Raw genomic sequence first — 25,227 nt, 5'->3', positions numbered from 1 at the left:
TCTCATATCCGGGCCAATCTCCTTTACTGCCCATTTTTCAGCTTCGTATGTGATCAGCGTTATTTAACTTCTGCCAACTAAAGTTGCTATAATGAGATGATAACGTTAATATTTTTTTTGTATATCAGTAGAATACGTTACGTTACGTAGAATGATTCAGCCTTTTTAATAGAAAACTGATATCATCTAAACTTATTTCTCCCAATATGAACGAATATATATATTAAGATTAGGACGATTCTTTACAAACATTTTCTATAAAAAGAGATGTATGAGGAGCCCAAAAAGATCGTGACGCAAGGATCGTGGCAAGTTGAAATACTTTATAATCTCTGCCTACCCGTCTGGAAAAGAGCTATCATATATTTATGTGTTCCCTAATATCTTATCGCCGATAATAATCTCACAAAGTACAGTCACAATGAAAACTTCGCAAAACAATTCGGAAAACAAATAAATGTATCAATAATTTCAATCGCTCTTATTAATAGCTGTTGGTAAAGTTGTCAAAGTACAGTCGGGTACATTTACTGAGCCGGCGGAGCGGAGAGGCTCAACTTTGAATCGTCTGAGATGTGCACAGAGCAGTGAGCCTCCAAAGAGTCTCGTTCGTTGCTCTGTGCCAATATCGATGTGCTGTGAAACTGGGATCATGTCCCGGAACACTCGACAAACTTTCGGCGCGTCGTGATTGCTTCAATAGTTTTTGAGATTGATCCGGGCAAACAGACAAATTAAAGTTGCTTTAATGCTGCTCCGGTTCTTTGCTCTGTAATCCGAAGTTTGGATTTGGGTTATGATTGTTTTATGCTCTCTATCGGATCATGGTTTGGGACTTTATAGAGTAATACGTGCAGTAAAATATTTTATATGATTATTATGATGATATAGTAATATTTTTAAGTTATTATTAGACGAGTTTCTTTTTTAAGGACCTAATTCTCAATGGTTTGATGCTTACCTTATACTTTGTAAGTTTGATTTGGTCTACAGAAAAAAAAATGGAAATAAAAATTACAATTATTTAAAAATATTATGAGCATTTTTACAGGTAGTTTCTAGTTCTTTTAACTTTTTTTATAAACAAAGCTTAGGTTTTCAAAAGCCACAATTATATGAAGAGTTGATAGAGTAACACACATACAGATCACAACTTTATCATTAAGCAGTAGACATTGCTATTAGTTACAATAATCTAAAAATCTAATTTTCATTTATAAGCGACTGAGCCTAACAAAGTAATTACTACACAAATGATGAAGGTAGAAACTCCATTTTGCAAAATCGAGTACATTATATAATTAAATTAGGTGAAAATTATATTTCAATTGCAAAACTATATTCGAATCTCGGATGTTTTATATTATTTAGTAAATCATTCCTTGTATTTTTATGAGTCGGAAAAGGCGATTAGGGCGGCCGTAAACTTCGGGGTTGAGTCATAAAAGACCACAAACATAGGTAAACCTGGGCGTCCCACTTTCATCACCAGTCTGACCCAATAAAGGGTGAAAATAGAACCGACCTTGGACAAGGAAGACTTTACAATGTAATATAACAGAGATATTACATTTAATCGATTGTATTTAAAGATCAATGTTTGAAACTTCTGTGTGCTTATAGATACAAAATAATATTTAACACATTTATTTTGCTGTAGTTTGATTTCGTGATTTTTTTTTTGGAACTGCGATTGGTTTTTCAAAATTTAACTTTTATTCTCGGTTCTATCAGACATTTAAGTACTCGTAATAGTCCCTCTATCTCGGGAGAAAATTTTAAATTTCGTATATATTTTCATTTAAATAAAACAGGAACGGATTTAAAAAAAATCCTTTTTGTCTATGTAAAGTGGTTAATGAATTCGCTAAAACTGGAAGGGTGGGTGGCTTGTGGGTTGTGGGTCGAGGTGGGTCGTAGCGGGTCGCAGAGTCCCGACAGAGGCCGTATGCAGATGTGGTGTTTGTCCAGTCATTACCGCCGGGATGTTTGCCGAAGCCGCCGTTCGCAAAGAAGACTCGTGGCCCAGGTTATAATAAATTGGCGATTTTTTTGTTCCTATGATTTGTATGTTTTAAAAAATAGCTAGACGTGGTGGAACTATAAAAGGAGTCCTTTTGTTGGCTAAGATATCCTAACAATGTCACTAACTATTATTTGGTAATAATATATGAATGAAGGTTACAACATGATCTTGTGAGCCAAATAAGTTAAATTAAAAATAAATTGTCTTAATTTTTGTTTTTGTATTGTGACAAAAACATTAATCAGCAAATTTTAAGTTTAAAGTCTAAAAAGAAAATATTCAAACTTTGTAAAGCGATAAAAAAATAAACAAATTTTTATCACGATGTCAATTCAATTCGAAAACCAAAATAGCTATCATCTCATGACTTGCACCATCTTCCGGCAGCCATTACGTATGCATCAGGAACCCCCATTTTTGCATTTGTAATAGGGATCATTGTGTAATTATTCACTCGTTAGTACGAACCGATCTATCGGGACCGGCGCGGGCGTCGCGCGTCGATTTCGAATGCAGAACGTCGCCTTGGAGATTGTCTTCGGAGACTATGGAAATAAATCTACTTTTATAATGAAATCTTTAGGCGCGTTATGAATTGCTATCAAATTCATATTCATTATCTATGTGGCGTTTTTTCCCGTGGCGTTTTGGAAAGTGGGCGGGGTTCTACCAATAATCATGATTCAGACTTTTTTTACTCTGAACGTAATTATTTCTTTAATTGCCTTTAAGTCTTTGACAAAGTTACATTTACGTCGATTCATATCCTATTCTTGTTACATACATACGTACGTCATCTTCTTCCGGGCGATAGTTCCGATACTCACCTCTTTGGAGCCCATATCGCGCCTTTCAATATGATACTGAATTGGGAAAATCACGTTTGATACGAACGCATATATCTTAAGACTAAATAAACCATGAAGCCTCTTCAATTATTTGGGAGGGAAGGTCAACATTATAAACTTTGTCAAATGAAGCATATGTAAATAATGAAATTCCCTAAAGTAGTGAATCTATTGGAATATCTTTGCAAAAAATAATTAGGGTATAGAATATACAAATTATACAAAGGAGGTTTAACAAGAATATTTTGCACACAAAAATTTGTCAGTCAAATGGTATTACCCATGAAAGTGACGGTTTAGTCAGCAATTAACTGATGACAGTGGCATTTTAAACTAATTTGTGTACTTTATATTATTATTGTCCACTCACATTCTTTCCCAGCAGATTACCAACTATGTTTCACTAACTCCCTCAATCTTTGAACTTCAAAGCAGACAATTTATCAATCAACAAATCAGTTTTTCATGCATTAAATGTTATTTGTCCCATTTTTTTTTTACTTCACTCGCAAATATATATAGGTACCTTTTTTGTAGTATAACATTATCCATTTAATATTTCGAGACGCTCTATTAGGAAGTATGTGTGCAGTGCAGCTTGGCGTCCAACACTTTGCGAACTAAACCTTATACGTTATCCTTCTACACCCTTACAATTTTCGCTTTATGTTTGTTTGTTGGTTCTGATTTAATCAAGGTGGGTGCTGGCGAGCGGCCAGGCGAGGCGTTACACGAAAACATAGTCACGTAACTTGCGAGTTCAGTACGTGACCGGCGGTATTACCTCTGGTATTTAACTTATTGATAACTAAGTAAACAAAGAGTAACGTCTCTGTTGGTGGCTTATTGTTTTAGAGGTACGCCGAGTGGGGTTTCGAAGGTTGGTTTATTTTGTACTAAAGATTTTTGTACAATTTACAAAGTTACAATAAAATAATAACGTTGGCTCCGAAATCTTGTAGTTAAATAAATAATTTTAACAAGAGAAATTACACCTTTTTTGCTACTTTACTCTAAATACACTCCATACTTTTTAATTATATTTTTAAAATAACATATTTAGAATTTCCTCCAAATATACTATGAAATAAGATTTAAAAAATAACTTACATACACATTTCTCATTATTGTCACAAGGTGATTCGTATTCGCTTTGATTGGCAAGTGTTAAATATCTGCTTTACATAGTATAAAATTAAATCAAATCAGATTATTCAAAACCCAGACGGAAAATATAAAAGTTGCAGCTTAAATATACAATTTGGAAACAACCTCAAAAAGGAATCCGAGCTCAACAAACGCTGTGGGGTTAAAAATGGCCCACCTTTGTCGCTAAGCGCACTTAGTTCCGAGGAGCAGCGGCACTCCGCCGTCAAATGCTAAAACCACGGTCAAAATAAGAGTAACGTACAGATATAACGCCCTTTACAAATTATACACACGCAAAATGATATCCCTGCGAAAGTAACTCGATTGACTTTTTAGAATCTCGAAATTCCAGGGGACGAAGCACCAGGGCGCAGCTAGTAAATTATAAAACGTGATATGTTTTAGATTTTGTCAAACTACAAAACTCGCTGATTTTCTAGTATTTTTTTAAACAAGTTTAAGTATCACTTCCTTGTCTGCCTGTATTAAAATTGTCATACCATCACAAATTTGCATCATTTTCTCATTTACATATCAGAACTTCGTATCGTATCGAATTGACACTAATACAGTGTATGTATACTCGCAGTAACTGAATATCTCATTGTAGGTACATCACTATACAATTTATCCCTACGACATCTATCTCTACATTCATTCATGTTCTTTAATGTAGACAATGTCCATTCGTCCATGATTTAGATTTAAGAGATCTATATTTGTATATTGACGTCGAATGAAAATGCTGCAGTCTAGTTTATTCCCCCGCTTCTTCTACACATGCGCTTTGGAAGCGGTAGTAGTTATAATAAGATTTAAGTGATGTGACGTCAATAAGTGATACCTTGTACCCAATTTTGAAAATAAATCTATTCTATTCTATTCTCTGTACCCTGCATATTTCGAGCGACCAACAAGGCGGTGCATCCATTGCCTCTGTGTGCGGCTCCATGCAAAGGCTCCCCCGAATAACTTAGGATTGTTTGCATAAAAACTGGAATCCCCGAATTGCCCGTTTAGGAACAGTCGGCGTAATTTGCATACAATAACAAGAGCAAACTCCGGCCCTGGTAAAGAGCCCTCCGGTGAAATCCGCTCCTGCACAATCATAGAGTAGGTACTAACTTTGTATGTCAAGTTTTTACACAAGAAATATACGTACATTACTGGAGAGCCCATTCGGGTTTAATGTAGTGTGTTATAATGTAGGATTTCTTTTAAAACTTACCCCGTGAGATGGGAAGTTTCTTTTATGAGTCGTCCTGGTTAATTAGTTTTTAGATGAAACTCTTTAAGGGTTATTCTTTTGAAAGTATTAATAAAGCATTGACAATTAATTAATAGAGCTATCTTTTTGAAGATATGTTTGAAAGTAAAAACCAATCTACGTTATCTTTCACTTCAACCAATCAATATTTCATTACGATACAAGTTACAACAATAGTAATCATTTAAAATTATACAAGCCTAAGTTGATAACGCGCACTGAACTATGTGAACTTGGTATCGGTATCCCAATATTCATAAGCGAAATCCATTCAATAATTGAGTGTGCAGTGACCTTTACATTTACGTAATTCAGGAAAGGTAATATTAAAGAAGCTCGCATAAATTTTCAGTGTATAACTGCCTGTAAAATGTTATGTCCTAGGCCTTATGCTTTTCTGGATATTTTTAGCGGCAGCAGACCCCGCTAATTATTTTAAGGGCACTCCGGACTCAATGAAGTACTATGTGCGTAATGTTTTTTAAATGTTATAAGACTCTTCAACTGTTCTTTGAGTAGAAAATGTTAATATTTTATTAATTTATCTTTTTTAAACGTCAAGATTGGGACGTCATCTTTTATGCGATGGGCTAGCAATCTGTCAGTATCTGAATCGTAATTTCACTATAATTAAGCGTGGCCTTTCAGTCTCTTCAGGACTGTTGGCTCTGTCTAGCCAGTAACGGAAAAAGACGTGATTATATTCACGAATGTTTCAACGTCACACTGATTCAAAATAGGCACATGATGAATATCTATGTCGTAAATGAATTATGGATTGAATGCGTGGATTCACTCAAAGCTCTAGGGTAAACGAATTAACATTTACAGTGCTCTAAACAACAGGGTTTTTACGCCTCCGTGCCTTCCAAAGGAGCACAATACGCGTACCCGGGTTCTGTCGGGAAAAAATTGGATCTCTTTGAGCGGAAAAAGCGGTGTTTTGTAAATAAACAGCCAGTTATCAGTCGTCGACACTCCACCGGCTTTGACGAGAACATTTAATAAAAACTGTGCACTTCTGTCTGTCTGCTGCCCGGCGTGGCGGTTTATCTGAGTATGGGAGCGTTCAAGGATAAATTATGTCGGTACTTACCACGAAAGATGAAAATTAATGAGCTAAAAGTGAGTTCTTGCGGCGGCGCGGACGGCGAAACTTAAGCGTTTAATGCTGTTTGATTCGTTTTAGTTTTTCAGCGGCGCTCCTGAATAATGGCCGCTCGTTTACCCAGCTTTAGACTTGATAATGTCCCGCTAAATGCATTCGACGGCTACATTGTTTTTAATTTGAATTTATTGTGCGGTTTCTTTGTGATTTAAATACGAATACGTGCAATCTGTGAAGTACCAGCTTAAAGTTAGTTCGCTTGATGCTTGACATAATTTTTATCCAATTTATTTACATACTTAACTAAACTAAACGTGGCCTATCAGTCTCTTCAAGACTGTTCGCTCCGTCTACCTAGCAAGGGATATAGCCTTGATTATATGTATGTATATGGGTGTGTGCAAAATGAATTATGATCTTAGCTAAATGATACTTACACAATAAATTAACTATACAATCAGATATATATAACATACCAGATATATATGTAGTGTTCATTCAATTAAATAATTTCGGCAAACTATTATTAACAATATAGAGTTTAGTCTATTTTTGTTTGTTTCTAGAGCATATCCTAGTATGTTATCAAGAAATAATTATGTCTGCTTATAATTATACTTACGTCTATTATTTCAAAAGACCTTAAGACCAAAACAAGCTGCTGACTGACATGCATTGTAAATAAACACAATAGCTCACCATCGCCACACGTGTACATTATACTAAATCTATAGAAACCTTCGATCAAAATTAGTTGCGATGACGCGGGCTGCGCCGTCGATCACACGTCCCGACGTCCCAACCCTCTTCAGCGCCCTCAGAACACCTCATTCAAAAATCAGCCTCATAATAAACCGCCATTGTAAGTACAATAACAGCGACCCTGCGACGTCGTGCTTAACACAAATTGATTACCCCGGCGTACTTCAAGGTAATAAATGTAAAATTCCAAATCCATTACGCCAAAGTTTTGATATTAGGCACGTACCTTAATTTTGTTGATGGAAAACTTGACTCGCCTTAAACTCCTTATGAAAAAGTTTTTTTAAATCCCGCCTAGAGAGTTTCAGGGGCTAATGAAGGAGGAACTCAATTTGCCGGAGACGGCGGACGCTCGCAGGTTTCAGAGAGGAATTTCTGCTGGAATATAGAAAAGTGTTGCGAGCCGCGGAACACGGACTGTTATTGATTGGTCCGACGGATCCAATTTGCCGGCTTACGTCTGAAAAGAAACGGTAAAGCTTAAAGTACACAGAACCTGAAGCGGTGACGGGCTCCTAATGACTGAGCTCGGGAAATACATTAGCTATAAATAGAGGCGTCGACGTGTTGTTTGGGTGCAATAAATAACACTACAGATTGAAGTTCTTTGATACGAGTAAAACCTTATATTACATTAGTCGGCCGGTTTGGCTCAGTTGTATAACGATGATGTAAGTAACGCTGATATACTTACTCAATGGTATAGTTTACTGAAATTAAAAAAAAAGCATCAATAATCGTCAACACAAAATTATGCACTTAGCCATAAATCTGAATTCTTTCAGTTTATTCAAGACTTATAGCTATATATGTATGTACGTATTTTTAATAAGATCCCAAATAGACTTTTTTTCACAAAGGCATCCAATCGCGTACATGACAATTTCAACACCGGTCACCGTCCATCAGTCACAAATAGTGGAAATCGACGGTTCTCGAAGCGTGATACATCAAGTCGGGTATCCACCATATTTTTGTACAATCGACGAGTGAGATTACACTTTTACCCTGATTGCGGCCTACTGGAAGTAATGCGCTCCTTATATCTCTTTTTTGCGACGACTTTTACGCTCCGAATATAGACGCTCCTGTTATATTACCGCTTTTCTATACAAATACGCATCGACAATATTATTCGGAATGTTATTTGCTGTCGTTCGTAGCTGTACGACCGTGGTCCATAACGTAGAGGTGGGAATGTGGTGGAGGAGGTAAATTTATTTATAGTAATCAAATATGCAACATTCATACTCTGTGGTTTATGCCCTTATAGCTTGTAGTTTATGATGTGCAGATAAACATAGTTACCGTATCCTCTGTTTAATGTAAAATTACTTAACAACAAAGAAATTTTAAAAAGCTGCTTACACCTTTTACGGGAATTATTATTTTCCCCTAAAATTGTTTAATTAGTTGTTTATAAAAACAACTCCTTAGCGGTATAATCTTAACAAATGAGGGATTTTCCAAGATGGATTTACATAAAAAGCTGTAATCTCTCGATCACCTGCCGCCAGTATTTCAGTTTTATAGACAGTCTGTGTTAAAAATTTATCTTATATTTATAAAAGGGTTGTTGGCTTCAAAAAAAGATGGATATGCAGTACTAAAAGAAACTTAATTTAATACAAACTTTTAAAACAAGATAAATAATTTTAGAATTTTGATGCAAAGCCTCTTTTATTACCTACTTCAGTACACCAGCAACGTCGCCCACGTGAAAAATACCCTTTTTATGTTATTCCACACTCCAAACTATATGTGTGCAAAACCTCATGGAGAAAAATTCTGTGATTTAACTGACTTTTGCATTTATATTAGAATAATTGGTATATTAATCCAATACTAGGCACGAATGGTTTTAGGGAATTCACTGCACATATTTATAGATGCATCGCTAAATCTGCAGTGATTTACACGTGCCACCTTCAATTTCGCCTCTAATCGGCTTTGAAATGACCATTGCAGCAGCGGATATAATTGAATCAACGATTATTACGAATTCGGTTTGTGAAATCCAGTGATGTTCATCATAACTCAATTATGGTATGTTATGATTTATGTTCAGCAAAGTAGATACTTGTTCTACCTCTTTTTATAGATATGTAGGAGACGATCAAAGCAAAAAGAACTAGCCAAAATTATTCCTGTCAAGCAATCTGCCAGACCAATCTTCATGAAATTTCACACACATTACTGTAAAGGGCATAGAGTACCTACCTTTAATTCTGAAAAAAGTAATTCCTTTGTGGGAATTGTGTCAAATGACAATGATGGCGGACGACTACGTTCGAAAAAACTATTTTAATATAAATTTTAGATCTTTTCTATTCTTTTTCTACTTGAACTTCATGTAAAACTAATTGTTTTAACGTTTTCTAAATTTCTTTATCGCGATTTTTATCTATAAATTGAACAAGAATTACTTGTTATGATTCATTAAAGCCTATAAATAATCCCCGAGCTGGCTGTAACAGCGCTGGATTAATTCTGCTTATTACGTGTTCGCTGAAAAAAGAAGCCTTCGTAATCCAACTCGTGCCGGGTTACTGAACCGAGATATAGACTCGGAATTATGGTATATTTTACATAGTCGGCGATTTATTTTTTTAAACTTTATTGCACAAAATACAAATGTATAGCACAATTAGCGGACTTAATGTTGAAACATAATCTACCAGTCAACCATTGGGTCTGACAGAGAACTTTGGGTGGGATGCAGCGATTACTGAAATTAGTGAGAAGACATAGATATTGATGACCCTCGCGACTTAAAAGAAACCTATACCTGCGATTTGAAACAAGAATACATCTTTGCCTAATCCTGGATTGTGTCAGGTTTTTACACAAAGCGGATCCCATCTGACTTTCGTACAGTTTGCAAGGGAATCTTACCCATATTGGATCATGGTAAAAGCTGCACTAGATAAAGGTGCCTAATCACCTTTTACGACATTTACGAGAGAGATAAACTGGTCCTATTATTTGACAAAACACTATTAAATTTAATCCTACCTAAGTACTTTTTAGAACGCCTTATTTGTACTTGTGATCGGAATTGTACTCGTACCAATTGTACCTTCATTTGAAACATTCACAAAGGCAATAAATTATCAAATCGATTGAAAATTTCACACAAAAGTGACTTTGTTTCTCATTGTTTTCGATACGAGGACCTTGAAACAAAAGTAATTGAAAACAAAGCGAGTCGACCAATACTCTTAGATACTCGAACGCTAAATAGCTTCGTCTCGTTTGATCTAATATTCAGTAATGAAAACACGGTCGCCGATTGTTAGACCAAACAAGCGCCCTTACCTGAACAAAAAACTCCTTTTACAATAATTGGACGATGAATAATACAAGAGAACGTTATTACAGTACCTACGGAACTCCAAAATAAATAAGTGGGTTGAATTCGATGAGGCCTTATATTTTATTTATACACTCAAGGCGTTTGTTGAATCATATTGAGTGGAAAGTGGGCTTACGAATATTTTTATTATTATAGCTATTGATTAAGATTTTTTTTAATATTTCATAAAGGCTTATTGGTGGTGAATAGATATTCGTCACCCATAAGCGAAACACAAGGAAATCTTAAAGAAACCGCGACATCGTAATGCACCAAGGTCGTTTCAGAAAAAAAATTAATGTTCTTAAAAAAATCTCGTTCGGGACCTCTTATGACATTCACATATTAGATTAAGTACTCTTTTGTGTATTTCTACTGATGTGATTGTCACAATAAATTATTTTCTTTCTATTCCCAAAAACATGATTAGTAACCCAAGATATATAAGTGAAAATTGCTCTCAAAACTACGATTCCCAAAGTTAGCGTCATGCAAATGAGCGATTAAACTTAATCCCTAAGACACAAACAAGAGCGTGCCATGTCGAACATCTGTTGCCAACAAGTTCATTCCGGCGAATCCTGCGAGGCGATATAGTTGAGCAATCCCCGGCCTCCTTTATTGGCTGAGTAAACTTTAAAAGATTCCAATTAAGTTAGACGTAAGGCCGCTTTTATACCCAACCCTCTTACGGCACAATGGCTTGCGAGCCGTCGGCACTTCCACCACCGTTTATATGAGGGAATTAGACCCGACCAATAGCGATAATAAAACAAGAGTGACCCAGTGTTTCGACCACGGTTTCGGAGTAAAGTTGGGACGTAGGTGGCGCCAAATTTGGAGAGACTAATTTTAAGATAATTAACGTAGGGCAGGTCCAGTAGACAAGTTTGCGGTCCGAAAATTTTGTAAGCAGTTTCAATTACAACACAATCGCAATTGATATTAGGAGGAAATTATCACTCTCCTGGAGCTAGTTCCGGTTAGGTTCCGGCTCTGAGGAGGAGCCCGAAGTGTACTGTGACCATTATCTTCTTTCCTATTCATAATTATTTAAAAAAATCTTCACGAATAAAGATAAATACTAGGTATATTTTTGTGCCTTCAAGATTTAACATTCTTAGTGCAACCATCTTTTCGCGTTAGTACCTAAAATTAATACAAAATAAGAAATTTTAATTTACTAAAATACTGATCAGAACCTTGCTCTTAACTTTAATTTTCACGCCCTTTATTTGAGATCTAAAGTGGTTTGAACCAGTTCGAACTAGTTAAATCTCGCCATTACTCGGATCACACCTAGCTATTTGTGTTTCAATTAAGTGAAACCCGATTCTGCGGTCGTGCTATGATTAATCGGCGTTATAACTTTAAGTAGGGATGTTTATAACGCGCAAAATTGATGACCGGCTTTAAGGCGATTTACTTTTAACGCAGATGTTACCCCTTCTCAGAATGACATTTTGATAATCATTACGGTTTAGGGTAACGTGAAATAAAGTTTTATTTTATTTTATATATTTGTCCCAGTGGTGGGCATAGTAATTTTTAATTACTTATCATAAGGAATAGAGTTGGTTTCGTATTAGATTTTCTACAAAAACAAGGCCGGACTAAAACTGTTCATGTCACAAAATATTAATTTTAAATACTCACACATAAAGCACTAGCGTTACATTTATATATCGTCAAACACTTATTTAACTTAACATAACATAATCAAGTGCAAAAAGGTCTTTTGATTACTAAAAAGAAGTTAAGTATATTTTCTTCCCGCGCCTCGACATCCAAGTAAAAGTAAACTCGGCCCCAAATAAATGTGCTCACGTCTACTCGCTTTAATCCACAATTTCGGGAGCTATACATTTAAGTGAGAGCCACGTCGGAAGGCGCTAAATCATAGAGTCATAGTACAGTCGAAGGCAATGCCTACACATTCATTGTAATTTACCACCTATTGCCGTGACATAAGGTTTAAAAGGGTAGTTTGAGAAGCTCTTGACAGTCAACTGAGACGCGGCAGATAAGGCAGGACAATTCTCTGATAGAGTATAGCCGTTAGTTAATAATTAGTTATAATTTTTAATGATTACTTCATTTGAACAACTGAATTAGCCCCTCAAACATGTAAGTCATTATCTTAAAAAGTCAATTCGTACAATTTTTTTACATGAAAATTGTTTTTTTTTTTAAATTAACTAGCTTTAAATTCGTCAAAAATTCGTTACTTGTATAATAAATGGAAAAGAATATCAAGTGTTTATTTATTTTCCTCTCATCGTGAAATTTCATAGACAGACATAATTTTAGGAGTACCTACTGACCGAGAAGAACAAGGTACATCCCAGAAAAAGTTCAGTTTCAGACGAGGTTTCAAACTTAAATCATTTTTGTATTTGACTTCTTACCTACCCTACTTTACACTTGAGTCCTGTCTAAACTATTGACACTGTCTACCCAGCAAACGCTAAAGACGTGACATTATGAAAATAGAGGTCAAACGTAGCCAACTGTAGATGGCAGCACCGTATTGTGGGTGTCGCGGACATTGAATTTCAAATTTCAATTGTGTCACATTTTAGTTCAGCCATATTGAACCGAACCACTGCGAATTCTATTTCATTTTGAGCTAAGTGATTCTGCTATCAAGCGAAGAGGGTTTTGCGTTCCTGGAATAGTAAGTGTGGAACATTGTTGTTCCTGTCTATGCGAATTAGGGAATATGTAATTTAATATTCGTCTATTTAATACGGGCATCGTTACTTGGTATTGACAAGTACAACTGTAACCAATGTCGTACAAGGTGACTTTGTATTTAATTTAAATCGGAATAGTACGTAGTTTATAATTGAGCCGAGAACAGAATTCACACATTCTGATTAATTTATTTATTCACTTAAGCATTAGGTAAGTTCCTTACTTTTGGTGTGACTGTATGTTATAAATGAGTTACATTTGAATAGGTTATTAACATCAAATATGGCATTTATTTCTTTTTCATATTGTTGTATTTTTACGTTTTTATCACGTTTTTATTAATTTTAGTTTAGAATTACCATTTTATTACTAAGTTCAAACTGTATTATATAATTTATTTCATAAAATTTGGAAATTTCAATTGCAAAAATCACACGTCAGACCCAGAGCCAATCATAAAAGTTCATTTTTCATCATGGACGGATCGAACCCGGGAACTGTGATTCAAAGGCAGAAAACATTACCACTACTCAAACAGGCCGCAGATTACATATTGTTTATCTCTTCAAAACACCAATATACATATGATTGTACCAATATACATACATAAAATCACGCCTCTTTCCTGTAGGGGTAGGCAGAGACTACATCTTTCCACTTGCCACGATCTCTGCAACATACATACGACTGTAAGGAAAATAAAACATTTTTGATGTGATTTGAAGCTTCTCTCATAGCTCCTTAATTTCTGCATCGTACACAGTAATAAAATCATAGCCATGTCATCATCACAGTGTCATCCAGTGGACTCATCAGAGCACCGGCGCCATTGTGCATGGCTGTGTGCCCTCCCCCCGCCGCCGCTTCCGCCCCACCCCCCTCCACTTCCGCCACTAGGGCTGCCCGAAAGATTAATTGATTTACGTTTAATTAATTCCCGATTGCAGCATAGACAATCAATTATTGATTACTCGTTTGATGAATGAAGTGGCGTGTTATGAGAAACACGGAATTGAGTCGTATTTACCAATTCATGTACACTGAAAATGTTGAAATGATGAATATCTACGAGAAACTGTAGCGCATGCAACGGTGGTGCTTATTTTAAAGAAATCTCTTTATCAAACCCGAAAGAGGATGTATGTATAACAATGTCCGCCAAAATCGGTCCATTACTATTTAAAAACAACCAATATTATTAACCTTTCATTTGTATATACTTGTACAGATATAGACACAAATTATCCGGTCTTTGGCGCCCGTAATACTGTCTAAACAATAGTGGCATGTGTAACTTCTGATATCTAGTTAAATGTTTGTCAAAATTGATTCAGCGGTATATGACAATACGAACAAAAATATTAATCCTTTTATAATAATTAGTACTAAGTATCTAATTCGTGTCAGCCCTAGTAAGGCCATTAAGTGCCAGTTTGGCAGGAAGTCCTGGGGCCGTTAGTTACAGTTGATCCCGATCTGTGTGGGCTCAGTTAGCTTATTCGCGTTCAAATCTGACGGATCCATTAAAATGAGGAATCTCACTTACAAACAATGGGTAGAACACATGATGTGATCGGCATACTGGAAGCACAAAAAGCCTTCAATTATCTAATATATAACCATTTCAAACTTTACCTCTTTTCTCGTAACTTCTCAGCTGTTTATATTTAATCTACGATAATCTTATCGTAATTAAGCTATCTAGCTTAGGTGAGTTATACTTAAAAACAACAAATTTTTATAATTATAATCCTCTTTCTCGAACGAAAACTTAACACACTCACCAACTACCGCCTTCAAATAATTAACCTGTGGCTAATATTATGAATTATTACTATGAATTATATTCCTATCCATTCCGCTACAGTTGCCAGTTGTAAATCCCAAGGCAAGAGTTCTCTCAGTTCAACGAACACGTAAATTAACAGATATTGCTCGACAGTAGAGTTGTGCAACAACAATTAAGAGACTAATAATATCCCGTTAATTGGACGAAACATTGTAACGAATGGTCCCCCAGCCCGGCTCGGAGCCTGCGACACGACGCGACCCTGCGATTGCGTAATAAAGTATTGTAATAAACGCAAGCTTACGCGAAACCTTCTCGGGTTGCAGAATATTGAGAGTACAGAAGAGGAGCAATATTTATGTTGTGAATTTTGTTTGCCAAAATCTTCTTTCTTTACCTATTATTTGTTAAATCCCCACGAAGACATGGAGCGATATTTTAAGGTCTCTCTGTTTTTTCAAAAGAAGTATTCAATTCATTTCATTTAATAATGTGGTAATGTCTTAACTTTCGTATTTTTCCTTGCTCCGCTTATATGCAAAATTCATAGAGATCAATTCAGAAGTATTTGTAAGCAAACAAAAAACAAACTTACTCTCGTCTTTATAATACAAGTATGGATTATTTACTTATAAATTTCGGGACTCTCTTCTAGACTCTCCGTGATTTATTCCAAGAGGTTGTCGTTAGAGCAATGGGGGTTCGAATATATTAACGCAACTATACACCCACACATACATCCCTTCATATAATATTGCATTATATACTTGACAGATAACGATGTGAGACATTTCCTTAATTATTCTGTTTGCTAGACTGAAAGACGGTGTGTTTAACTAACCACAAAATGAAAGTCATTTCATATGACTCTTGAACATCATGAAAATCTTAAACAAAATGTTTATTTTCTTAAGACCTGTGTAGTAAACAAAGCAATACATACATACATAGAATCACGACTCTTTCCCGGAGGGGTAGGCAGAGACAACCTTATTTTACTTGCCACGATCCCTAAATACTTCTTTAAGGCAGGCTCGTCAGTTTCGGATACATTGACCTGACCTTTTGCAAGAACGTCTCTTATTTGATATAGATACGCTCGTCTAGGCCTGCCCAGATGTTAAAGTTGTGCCAAATTTTATAGTGCTTTTTAGAACCAGTAGGTAATTAGTTTTTGCGTGATACTTGAATAAACTACAAACAAAACAATTATATATTTTAGGATTTCGTTCAAGGTACGGAAATCACTTTTATTATGTATCAATAATTTATATTAGTACTTGTAAACACTTGACTACATAATAACAGTTATCAAATAAATCACATCATCGTCCGATGAATAGTTTGCGTGCTCCTAATGGTAGGTACGTAAAATTAACATTGCTTGTTTATTCACTTGAATCTTATCAAAAAATCTCAACATATTCCATATTATTTATTTACCAATTACATTACATGTACACAAAAAAAACAAAATAAAAAATAGGAACATAGATTCTGCTTATTTCTGAAGAAATCTCTTCCAGCAGACCCGTGACAGGAGACATAATGAAAAGGGTATTTATTTATTTATTGTTATTTGAAAGTGATATTTTATTACTAGATTAAGACAATTATTTTCGGTTGTTCTGGGAATTTTAGGACTATTTCAGTCACTAAAACACAAACAAACACTAAAACGCAAAAGTTTTATTTTAAATCTCCATAGAATACGTAAAACAACTATATAATATTGCGTTAAAAAAAACTATACAAAATTGCGTTACTTATAAAAGTATTTTATTTCTTACTGTAATTATATAAATGTGAGTGGTAATTTACCAAAGGTTTATTGAAACAAAGCAAAAGGCTCTCATCTTCAAAGGCTATAGCGTGCGCGTGGCGGCCGGATAGCCTTACGGAAAGCCGCCCCGGGCTCTAGCTGACACAAGTGCTCACTCTTAGCCCACGATAAAACTACCTATTGTGAAACGATTAATTGAACAGCAATATTTTCGCTTTTATATTATGGTTAAATCAGCGGATAGCTTTTTATTAGTGTTTTCAACGGTTGGCTTTTAAAAGAAGATTTTGAACAAGGCAATGTTCAAATAAAAATTATCTTTCGCATAGAATTTCGATTAATTTTTTGTGGTTATGCGGCATATATGTAGATTGCTCGGAGACAAAGTCATTGTGTAACCTTGTGTAAAGTGACCGACGTAAGTTTAAGTCGAAAGTAAATAATGGCCATTTTATACCAACAGCGTAAATTGGACTAATAGCTAATTTGACCAATCGCGAAGACTTGCAATATTTTAACAGTCAGTAAACACAGATACAAACGAATGTTAACAAAACACATTTTTATTAGTTATTTTATGTCTAAATCTAAAATTACGCAACTAGTCAACGATTCTTTGTCATCTTTGATTATAAACATTCTTTGCAGAAACTTTCTTTCACGCACATATAAAATTTACTGCCAATAAAGAAATATATTATGACCCAAATTTCATGCGATAACTCTTTATACAAGTACATTGGATTTTCGCAAACGTGAGTTTATTAACATTCCGGAGCACGGAGTACATGCTCTTAAGTGTCATGGACGAGCATGGTGGGTTATGGCGCGTAAACCCGGCGCATGTTGGAAGCAATCTTTACGGCTAATCTGCAAATGGACCGGTCTAACTTTGTTGGTTGGTGAATCTAGCTATTTATCAGATCATCAGTAGATGATTGATTATTGTCAAGGTATATATTTGATGCGTCTTGCATATTTGTATGTAGAGCGTCGATAGTCGAATCGGTAAGGTGTCCGGTTAAAATGCGTGTTGCGTATAAAGGCATAGGTTCAAATCCCACCGCGGCCATGTACCAATGACTGTTTTCGAATTTATGCACATTAGATTCAAGACTAACCGAATCTCTTACGATAAGGAAAAACATTGTGAGAAAACCTGCACATTCAGACTACTGGATTTTAAGTTGTAGCGTTGGCATCAACTGTAACATAGAAAACCCATAATTTAACTAAATACCCATAATTTAGTTAATATAGTAACATTACTTTTCTATTTCTCTCTCCGTCTATGACTTAACCCGAGTCTTCTTTAATTATCATTTACAGTAATTTTGGAACCTTTTACGCATTTGACTACCGCTTTCAATTACAACATAGGTACACATAAAATCCCATTCAACTAATTTATTCATCACCTGTCATCATTCGAACTTCATATCTCCAAACAAATCGAAAAGCGGAATAAATTGAAATATGTAAATGTTTCGAGTGGCGAAACCGCCGTGTTTACTGAAACTTACCAATTTCACGACGCAAACATTGCAATCGTGGCATGAATAAATGCGTTATCAGGGGAATAATTCGAGTGAAATAATATGCATAATCACGCGCGCGGTGCAACCATACAAAGCGCGGTAGCAGGCCGCAATTAACGCCTACTTAACACTCAGTTCAACATTCGACTCAATTAGCGAAAGTGGGAGCGTAATGGCGGAACTATTACTTCGAATTGGGAAGGAAGCCAGTTTTCCGCAAGAGCGTTTGCAGGCCTGCGTCTCGGCCGATGCATTTTTGGATGCGAGCCCAAATAACTTGTTGCACTGCGGGCTGCGACCTGTTGCTCGCCGGCCGGCCTATGTGCCTCGTCATTTTTGCCTCTTGCCTGTAAATACATAATGAATGCCGTTCGCATACACCGTTTAGTTCCATTGCCGAGTTTTGTTGCTATGTAGTTTGTGGTGAATTGTAACAGTCTTCGGAGTTTAAGTGGCTTTTCCCTGTTACGAGCGTATCGTTGGCGCTGGTACAGCTCGGTATTAAATTATTCCGCTCTTAGGAATTCTATTACAATGTAACGGAATCCTATACGCGTATGGGATTTCGACTGGAGCTTTCAAAGTGAAATTTGTTTGTGAACTAGAATTTACTCGGAAATGCTTATTACTTTCCAGGTATACTCAATTTAATTAGAAAACCAACTACTCGTTTAGAATTTATTGCTGCAATACTTTAATTTGTTAAATTCAATTAGAATAGAGTTTACCAAAATAAAAGATACTGCTGCTAAAGTTCTTGTAAATAAATGATGCTGTGTTTGTGTGATGTTGTTTCTTTTTGTATTGGTATTTTTTTCCAAATGCCATACAATTGGACTGTTTCACAAAGGTTTATTAGGTAAAAAGCATTGTCGTTAATTGTTTTATATTCTTCTTGTTATTGTTCAGAGTTGGTCAGGCAGTGAAGTGTGAGCCAGCTGCTTCTCTTTCGGATTCAAGATTGTAAAAGACAATCAAGGGAAAGAAGGCGGTCGGCTCTGTTTTGACTGTAGGGGATATAGACGTGATATATGTATATCCGCTCAGTTGTCCATGTGGCTCAGCGAAAATATAATTCGACTAACAGAAAGTACCATATGTATTTAAGCCCATACATACATACAATCACGTATATATCCCTTGTGGGTTAGACCGAACCAACAGTCTTGAAAAAACTGACAGGCCACGTTCAGCTTTTTGGCTTAATGATAAAATTGAGATTCATATAGTGACAGGTTGCTAGCCCGTCGCCTAAAAGAAGAATCCTAAGTTTATGAGCCTTAGTCGCCTTTTACGGTAAAGAGATTCTCTTTACCATTCATGGTAAAGAGATAGACTGGTCCTATTCATTTTACTATTGGTGCCGCAAACCACACGGCACTTTAAGTCCACCTATAATTATATTCATTTTAAAATGCAATAAGCTTAAATGATTGTTTCAGGGCGCGTCCTCCAGCTTGGTGGTGAAGTTCGCGGACACGGAGAAGGAGCGGCAACTCCGGCGCATGCAGCAGATGGCCGGCAACATGAGCCTGCTCAACCCGTTCGTGTTCAACCAGTTCGGAGCTTACGGCACCTACGCACAAGTCATCACGGAGCAGGTAGTCAGTCAGTCATTTGTTTCATGCTTAAAAAACTATGCAATGGTTTATCTAGGCGCTACAACGATTTTGCCGTTACGATATGTATCGAAGTATCAGAGAAGATTACGATGGATCATCAGGTCCAAGCAGGAATTACTTAAGATCTAATTACACGGTCTGGGAAGTCAAAAGCAGTCGCTTCATGTCGTAACCTACCACTGCTGACCTAAATTCTTCTATAAAGATCCACCACTATTTACCAGATTTGATGATAAATTGTAACACTTGTAGCGCCATAAAAATCACCGATCGCCCTTGACCAAAACTATATCCTATTTCTAGCAACAAGCCGCGCTTATGGTGGCTGCCACTGCGCAGGGCTATATCAGTCCGATGACGGCCCTGGCGTCGCACGCGCTCAACGGCATGGCTAACTCCGTCGTACCCCCCACCTCCGGTAAGTGTTTTATTATAATGAAAATGAAAAATGAAAAAATATTTATTCTTTAACTTACAATATGGTAAATAACAAAAGTGTTTGAACTCTCCTGTTAAGTATGTAATACCTGTGTTAGGAGACTCCGCTCTTCCAAGGGTACAGATCGTAAGTTACTTATACTAAAACATAACTTAATTACAATCTAAAGAAATAATCTTATCCAGATGTAAAAATTAATATTATTTATATATCCAAATTGTAAAATCTGTTACTTAGTATAGTTAAGTTTGTGATATCAAATAAAATATTTTTCTTTCTTTCTTTCTTTCTTTCTTCAGATGATAACAGAGTGTGATAGTGAATATATTATGAAGATACATAGTATAATAAGGTTATATAGGTGTGAAAATGTATATTTATACTATAAATTCGAATAATGATTCTATATTATGACAGTTCTGGGTTTTTAACCACGTTATTACATATAATGTGGTCTATAACACCCCGGATTTTTGAGAGGCTTGCGTGGGGATATTAATCAAACACGTAGAGGCCCTTTGGAGAAGTTGATGTTATGTTGTTCTCCCGCCAAAACCCGTTCCCGGGCATATCAATAGACGATATGTCCATGAATAGACTATTACAAAATACGGAAAATAATAATTATTGTCTTTTTTTTAAATTTAAAGTAAAGAAAACAAATGAATGAGGAAATAATAGGTAACATGTACGTACAAGTACATTTAATGCACCAGGCTAGTTTGGAAAAGGTCAATCATTTTGGAAATGGTCGTAACCCTTAACATTAGGTACTTCAGTTATGGACCTAGTTTCTCACTCGTCAATACCTTATGGCATTTGGTTAAATCTTCATTCTTACCTATTATCTTTAGTTTAATCCGTCTTGCAAGTTCTTATAACAATTATCCCTATCATCTATGCATGTTCTCGATTACAACCTAAAAGCCATATTTTAGAGCTTATGGATTGTATTCCGAAATTGATAAACACACATATAAAAAATATATATAACCAATAGTCATAATTACTTCATAACATAAAGAGTGATTCTTCTCAGCAGGAAACCACACGACTTCTCACATCTTCCTTTTTCGATCACAATACATCTTCCTCCGCTTACAATTGCATTCGTAAACGCGGTCGTATCGACGATAAATTGCGTTTCTATCGTAACACTCATTTTATCGCGTCCCAGCTGCTCCGACGGCGGCCAATAAAAACCTAATAATAATTTAACGTGTAGAGTTTCGTACGGAGGACTTTATTAACTTACTGAGCTGTTTGTGCGAGAATAGAAAATTTATATATAAAAAATGTTTTGGAGCTATATCATATCTTATTTATTTATAAAATAAAGTTGATTAAAGGATGTCTTCTGATACGTAGAAGTTGCTAACAACTAGCTACAGCGTAACCGATCTACGCCTTTCGTAGACCTGCTACGCCGTAGCTACGAGCGCGTAGAGCCGTAGAGAATCAGGCGCATCGTTACGAATGTTTAAAAATGTCATAATTTAATATAATAAAATATATAAATTTTACTTACATTAAGATGTGTATGTGAATAATTTAAGATTTTTCTTAGTCTTATATCAACATTTCTTAAATAAAAACGTTTATAGACGCGTTCACAGATAACTACACTGGTCTGGCGATAGGCACTGGAGGTGCGCAGCCGCTGAACGGCGCGCTGCCGTCGCTGCCGTCCCCCACCATGCCCGGCTTCAACATGGCCGCGCAAACCGCCAACGGGCAGCCCCCGCCGCAAGAGGCGGTCTACACCAATGGCATCCACCAGACGTTTACTGGACGTGAGTATTCCATTTTCAAATTAGCGAATAAAACATTTAGTTTAAAGATTAGAGTTCCATATTTAAATACCTAAAACAGAGACTTTAGATTCCATATTTTAATATTAAGCGATAAAATGGAGTAATCATGTAAAAAAGGAAGCATTAAATTAGGTTACTTCCATATTCAAATATTGAAGCAATTGTCATTTTGATTATTAGGTACTCTATTCCAGTTAGACAAAAATAATAAAAATATACTACCGGACATAAGTTTAATTCTTTTCCGATGTTCTTATGCTAAGAAATATATCGTGAGGAAACCTGCACATTCAAGCAACTAAAGAGCCATTAGGACTAGCTTACTCCGAAATGTCGCGCAGAATATATGGGACACGCTTCGTTTAAAAACCTGACCTGGTCAATCCGGGATCATAGTCACTGTCGGATCCCAGACTTCTCTTACAGATAGAACACAATTGGGTCTAACACCAGGAGGAGATATTAAATATAATATTGTTTTACTTCCAGCGGTGCCAGTGACCGCACAGGGCCTGCCAAACGGGGAGGCAGCAGCCCTCCAGCACGCGGCGTACCCGGGCATGCAGCCCTTCCCCGGAGTCGGTGAGTGGCGCACGCTCTGACCCACCTTCCAAATACCGCTTTTCCACGCTTCATAGCTACAAGTTCTTAGCCCCCACAGATTGTTACGTCATTCTATGTTTAAAAAAAAGACATCACAAATGGATGTCAGATTATATTAAAAAAAATACATTTTGTCTTGATTATCTGTGGATTGCTTACGTAGAACTCGTGGCTTGCTCGGTTATCATGAGGTCTTGAATAAAAATAAAAGAAAAATAAAATAAGATCTCGTGCTAAACCCGTATTTGTATAATATTTTATTGTCGTAATTTGTTGCCAAATATGAGTGTAAGACACTATATAATAATATATCGTTGTACTTATTTATTATAATAAAAATGTACGAAACGTTTGGCAACAAATACTTATTGCTAGTCACGTAATCACGTTACGTTGTTAAGTTGGTAGTTACTTATTGTAAAACCGCAATGTCTTTATTATAATGTCTATATTTTTAATTAAGTGTATGATTATGACGTAGAATTCATAGAAAATACCTTGTTAAAAAATATTGTCAGGTAACAAAGTTGATATTCTGTGGTTAATGAACCCATGAAATTACCTGGGAGCCAAACTCTCAAATATAATTACTTACATCATAATGAAAAAATTACCTTTTTTCATTAAGAGCAGAACAAGACGTTCTAATTAATATTGTGCCTATTAAAAATAGAATTGTTTTTTATCGATTTTCCTGTCATTTATACTTAAGGTTAATATAAAAAAAGACGGAGAGTTACAAAAAATTATAAGGTCAATTTTCCTTTCTGATTTTTTAAGTGACACTGACATATGTGCTTCCGTGGTCAAACCAAATATATTGGTCCCGCTACGATATCGGATTCAAATAGAAATACTATTAGTTTAGGCCACATTCAATGTTATTTCCTGAATATTTTATAAAAAAATATCAATCAATTGTTATCTGACATCGTACAAATAAGCTCAATGCTATTCACGCTGTTTGGTTTTGATTTATTCACAGTCATGGTAGTTTATGTTCGATGTCTGTTGTACCTTAAACCTTATTGATATTTATACATAATGACTATATTATATTACTCGCAAACAAAACATTGACGACACATTATTTACTTTGACAGCGTTTTGTTACTGTTATGAATTTGAATAGAAAATTAAATACACCTCATTTAGGCATAGTTTATTATGTTGACCCTCAGTACGAAATCCATTTTGTTAAATATGAACTTTAATTGATGCAACTTTCCAATTACTACAATAACCCTCGAGAAATATGACCAAGTTTCTCATGTCATTTATCCATACATATAATAAAACTGTAACTGAACTTTGTCTGTACATTGAAGATATTTAAGAAAAAAAATTATAAGGGGCCTTTTTAGGGTCAATAGAAGCCAAAACAATTTTTTTTAGAATTTTTGTCTGTCTGTCTGTCTGTCTGTCCGTCTGTCTGTCTGTATGTTTGTACGCGCATCACGCAAAATCTACCCAACGGATTTGAACGAAATTCGGCACAGATATAGCTATTAACCTGGATTAGAATATAGGCTACTTTTTATCCTGAAATTCTATCCCAAGGGGATGAAATAGGGGGTGCAAGTTTGTATGGAACTTCGTCATTTATGAATCGATATAAAAAGCTATAATTAATTAATTATCATATTTATAATGATGATTAAAAAAATAGCATTTTATTGATTTAATTCATTATGCTTTGTTCTTTGATTAAGTTCCCGTGGTTTAGATATTTATTTTTTTTCCCACCCGATACGAGATGGCGCCTCATGAGAATTTAAGAAATAACACGATTGTAGCCGTTGGCAAAATTTTCAATTTATTAGAAATTCTTTTTTTCATTGATTTAGTTTCGCCAGTACTTACCGTTGCACAACATCTTTGAGAAGATTTTTTTTATGTAGGTAGTTTGACGCGCCCCGCATCGGCGACAATGCATCGCTCAAGATTAGCAGGAATAACACACAATGTAGTAACGCCAGTACTTACCGTTTCACCATTGATTTAGTTCCCGTGGTTTAGATATTTATTTTTTGACTACCCGATACGAGATGGCGCCACATGAGAATTAAAAGTATTATTATAGTTTACAAAAAAAAAGGGCAATTCGAGCTATCTACGGCTTAAAAGAAATAGATTCACTTAGAGATTTTTTCAAAACCCTTAATATTTTAACATTGCCCTCACAATACATTTTCGCTTCATAACAATATTATAGAAGCTAAAATTCTTACTGGTTGTGCAGCTGGTGCAATTGTTTTTATACCACGCATTCCCCTCATTCCCAACAACTTTCCATTTCAATTTAAGCGTGTTCAGTTTCCAGTGGCTATATGTTTCGCGATGACCATTAACAAATTGCAAGGTCAAACGCTTGGAGCAGCCGGAGTCGACCTCAGGACGAATTGCTTCTCACACGGACAGCTCTAC

At 35.8% G+C, this 25,227-nt stretch overlaps 1 protein-coding gene across 1 annotated transcript in view; it reads left to right on the top strand.

Moving 5' to 3' along the window:
* Positions 1-25,227, top strand: part of LOC106132378 (CUGBP Elav-like family member 4) — a 467,880-nt gene that overhangs the window by 431,990 nt on the left and 10,663 nt on the right. The window contains exons 5-8 of the mRNA XM_060947645.1: positions 19,765-19,923; positions 20,248-20,362; positions 22,000-22,176; positions 22,687-22,779. Of these exons, the coding sequence (XP_060803628.1) occupies positions 19,765-19,923; positions 20,248-20,362; positions 22,000-22,176; positions 22,687-22,779 (544 nt within the window). The remainder of the gene's footprint in view (positions 1-19,764; positions 19,924-20,247; positions 20,363-21,999; positions 22,177-22,686; positions 22,780-25,227) is intronic.

The sequence above is a fragment of the Amyelois transitella genome, chromosome 14, assembly GCF_032362555.1.
Source record: "Amyelois transitella isolate CPQ chromosome 14, ilAmyTran1.1, whole genome shotgun sequence".
Classification (NCBI taxonomy): Eukaryota; Metazoa; Arthropoda; class Insecta; order Lepidoptera; family Pyralidae; genus Amyelois; species Amyelois transitella.
Note: the sequence above shows the minus strand (reverse complement) of the source record. Positions and strands in the feature narration are given on the sequence as shown.